The 4,349-nt window shown below is 40.3% G+C and overlaps 1 protein-coding gene across 1 annotated transcript in view; it reads right to left on the bottom strand.

Moving 5' to 3' along the window:
• dmxl1 (Dmx like 1) overlaps nt 1-4,349 on the bottom strand; it is a 67,175-nt gene that overhangs the window by 29,377 nt on the left and 33,449 nt on the right. The window contains exons 29-31 of the mRNA XM_015028276.1: nt 2,732-3,507; nt 2,246-2,398; nt 1,577-1,584 (exon numbers count right to left, since the gene is read on the bottom strand). Coding sequence (XP_014883762.1) covers nt 1,577-1,584; nt 2,246-2,398; nt 2,732-3,507 — 937 coding nt within the window. The remainder of the gene's footprint in view (nt 1-1,576; nt 1,585-2,245; nt 2,399-2,731; nt 3,508-4,349) is intronic.

Below are 4,349 nucleotides of genomic sequence, written 5' to 3'. Positions count from 1 at the left end.
AAGATTTGCCTTTACCTTTTCTGGGCTCTTTGGTTCCTCCTATCAGTCTGTAGTTTCTCATACTGAGGTCATCAAACCAAATGTCAGATCTACCATGACTGACTGACACCTGCTGGCGTCAGGTCTGCAATCAGCTTCTGCATTAGGTTTTCTGTCACTTTATTTCTGATACAACTGATGCATATTCACATATAAATAAGTAAATAGAGTTTAATTTGCAATTTTTATGTCTTTGTGTCATGAGGTAGATCTCAGGCGGCTGGTGAGAGAAAAAGTAGATCTTGTGCTCAAAAAGTTTGGGCACCCCTGATCTAATGAAACTTTCAGATCAACATGAAGTAAAAAATAATTGTAAAGTGGAGGGTATAGGACAACTGGCTTCAGGCAGCCAGTTGTCCTCCTAACTAAAGTAATTTAAAGTCTTCTATCAAATTTCTCCATGTTTTAGAAGACTATAAATAAGAAACTCTCACAAAGAGAATAAAAAACTGTGGGCAACATCTTCAAACATTCAAAACAGCAGCATTTCCTCAGCAATGAAGTAAATCAAGTCAAGATGAGCCAACTCCTGGAAATGTCACACATAATTTCCACAAGTATCTTTCTCTGTGTGTGTGATTGACAGTTAAAGAGAAAAGAAGAAAACATTGGCAGTAGAGAGGTGTGTGATTCTGGTGTGTACTATATTTCTAAACATGACTTTCTGTGTATAAAAATACCAGGAAGACTCATTTTCTTCACCCTCGATGAATCACACTCAGTTCTCACTAACCTACTTAACAGGAACTCTTCACACCGTTTGAAGTAAACACAAAGGAGGAACATGAACATTTCCTCAACAACGAGGAAATTTGACAACTAAGGGACCCAAGCTGGGGGAGCAGAAATGTATTTTATTTCAGAATCAAAGCAGAAGCGCGAGGAGGACTCCCTGCGCCCATTGACTGTGCTACAAACACAGATCCCATGTCGCCTCATTGGGTTGTTTACTTCCCACCCCGCGTTTTATTCGTTAGTCTTAAAGCAGCAGGTGTTTGGGCACTTACAGTACATCCTGTCAGCTCATTGCTGGAGGTGTACAAATAATCACCTCAAAAGGATGTAGTAATAAGCACAAATGTGTGTCTAAATTATGGAAAAATGGTCAAAACAATTCACTATTTTTAGACAGCTTCGTAAATGTGTTTTAAAAATACATCTGTGCTAATCTGCTCATTAGTTAGCAAAGATATGTAATCAGCTGCGGGGTGACAAACTGTAGAAGCAGTTAAATGCCTACAAGAGCTAATTCAGGTCAGTTTAAACATTTGCTACTCCGTTTATTATTTAGAAAGATGCAGAAAGAAAATTTTACTTTATAAGTTTTGATTATGTCATATTCACCAGACAAGTTGTCAGTGTTTAACCTAGTTTGCTTTACTGTTTATGTGATTAGACTTGTGAGTGACACTCAACATCTAGCAACAGTAACAGACACTTTCTTGGCTCAGGGGTGTTATTGCAACAAGCTTTCACATTTCTCTTATGAGAAAAGCCATCTCTGGATTCCTGCCCACCTCCACTTCCCCTCTTTTACTTTACCCTCTGCAAAGAGTCAGAAGGCAAAAGAAAAGAGGAAAAAAAATATCTCTAGACAGAGAAAGGAAAAAAACAGGAGGGGAGAAAAGGCAAAAAAACAAACAAACAGTAGAGCAGGGAATAAATCAATGTGTGCTAAGAAAAAAAGTAACAAAATATTAAATACAGGGTATGAAAAAAATGAGGGAAAAAAGAATAAGATTGGAAATAAAACGGAAAATAAATAGTGCCAATGTTAAATTTAAATAGTTGAAAATGACATATTAATTTGGCACACTGATCAAATAAGATGGGAACATTCTTATTAATTTTTTAGATGCAATATTAGGTTTTAAAATTACAATTTATATCTAGATTTATTGCAAATTTTGGAAGGATGTGAACTCTACAATTAGCATGTTGAAGCTCTCTGTACATAAAACTCCATGACTTTTGTTTTCTCATACAACCAATAAGCTTGTATGAGTGGGAGTTTTAAAAATTTGCAATTTTTTAAAACTGAATTCAAGAAAAACATGTTTATAAACAAATTAAGGCGATTTGTTCCTTGGGATATAACCGACTATTGATTATTTGTGCGATTGTGTGACTTGTACAAGCTAGTTGCGGTAAAAACAATCAATAGTTGGGGAAAAAAAGAACCAGAAAATCATGTCAGTAAATAGACGGAGCAGTTGTCTTCATTTAATATCACCGCAAGGAGCCAGCAATCAACACCCACCTGTTCCTCCTCCACCAGGCCAGAAACAGGGCCATCACCCGAGACGGACCGTTCTGGTAAGCAAGGCTTATAGCTGCAAACATGCTGGTGAGACACAACCTGGGGGGTAAAAGAAAAATAAGAAATTTATTCTCACATTCAACTCATCAGGAGTGAGTTTATCATTTATGCATGACAGACAGAGCAAAGCATTTTACCAAAACATCAAACTGTTCGCATGAGAGAAAAGCAGTGGTGTTTCAACCAAAGTGATGTTTATACGAACTGACAGAGAGAATACGCTGAAACAATGACAGGAACAGAAGAAGAAATGAGTGGGAGTTATGCAACTTCCAAGTTTTACTTGGTGAACTTAAATTTACAAAAGGTTAATTCCACGATGCAAAGGAACCCTCCAACTTTTTGGAGGAATGTGGAAGTGTGCATTTGTACCTCTCTCTCCAGCCATTGACAGAGCTGGTACCGCAGCTTCCCTCCGTCCAGTTCGTATCCCGTCGACAGAGTCCGGAGCTCATTGCTCATGATCTTCAAGCAAGCGGTGAACTTAAGGTGGGCCAAAAAGATGTCTTCAGATGGAGCAATGAAGTCATCGCCGTCTTCGCTTTCCTCACTTTTTAACGTTTCTGCGATAGTCACCATGGAGTCCTGTCGGTCCTGAAACACGCTGTTGTCCGTGTTTTTATTGTTTTCCAGAACGTTCTCTTCATCTTCGTCCTCTTCGTCTTTGTCGCTGTCCCACTTCAGATCCAGGGGCTCATCTGGTAGCGCCATCGACGGCTGGCTCCAATCGAAACTCAAGACCGAGTCGGACCTGCTGTTGCTGTTTCCATCCGAATGGTAGCCGTTCAGGTCCGGCGGAGACCAGTCGGGTTCCGATGCCGGCCCATTCTTGCTCCCGACGCTCAGTTCATGTGGAATGTCTTTTACTCCGTGATGGGAAACTTTGGAGTGCTTGTGAACTTTAGGCATTTTGGAAAGGACTTCAAGTGCCAACATGGGGCATCCGGCGTGGAGGTGTGCGTATGCAGTCGTGAAGAAGAGTCTCCTCTCATCCAGGCTGATGGAGTCGGCCCTGCGGACTTCAGTGGTCAGAGCAACTTTAGCTTTGTCAGAAGAGCTGAAATGGCGGCGAAGGAGCAGCGGGTGTGTGCGGAGGTAGATGTAAAAGTTGAAAACCTCAGGGTTACTTGCAGACATGGTTGAGGAACCTGGAACAGATGCAAAGGGACAAAGAAACTGTCAAATCTAAATCCAGAAGTCCTACAGACCCCAAAAATACGCGCCGCTTACACCGCCCTGTTTAAGCATTTAAACTCTTTAAATTTTATTTATGTTTCATCATGTCACGTCGTCAAACTTTGATATATTCAAATCAGATTTTCTATATTTTCTTTGCATGTCTCAAACTATTTATCTTTAAAAAATATTCAGCTCAGTCAGACTGGACTGAGAGCATCTGTGAACATCATGCCACAGATTCTCATTTCGGTTACGGCTTAGACTTTGACTGGGCCATTCCAGCAAATTAATATGCTTTCATCTAGACCAGGGGTGCCCAATATGTCAATCGCGATCGACCGGTCGATTGCGGAAAGGTTTTGAGTCGATCTCGGCAGGTGACAAACTGAATGCCGCCAGGACGCCGAGAGCAGCACTTCCTCTTCTGACAGGCTTATCAAAAATATTCACTAAGATCCTAAACGTTTGTAGATTCATTAAAAAAAGAATAATTATAAAAAGTCAACAAAACATGTTAAAATTAATAATCTCAGTAATTATTGTTTCAACAAGGTGTTGCGCAATTCAGTGTGTTTCGGTCCCATTAACAAAAAAAAAGGAGAAAAAAAAAAGCGACTCAAAGACCGACTGACGAGCAGAGCAGGACTTTAAAATTAGCTACTCAACCACCGCTGTGTTCATGAGAGGCTTATTAACAATCAAGAAATAAATATCAAGCCTGGAAACCTGACATCGTAACAGACTGAATGTTGTGTTTTTAATGTAATCTTTGCTCGGCTTGTGGTGCGCAGGCGGTTGCCACGGCAACGGG

Source organism: Poecilia latipinna, unplaced genomic scaffold (genome assembly GCF_001443285.1).
Source record: "Poecilia latipinna isolate Pla-1442-1.1 unplaced genomic scaffold, P_latipinna-1.0 Scaffold119, whole genome shotgun sequence".
NCBI classification, from domain to species: Eukaryota; Metazoa; Chordata; class Actinopteri; order Cyprinodontiformes; family Poeciliidae; genus Poecilia; species Poecilia latipinna.
This window is presented reverse-complemented; position numbering and strand designations above follow the sequence as displayed.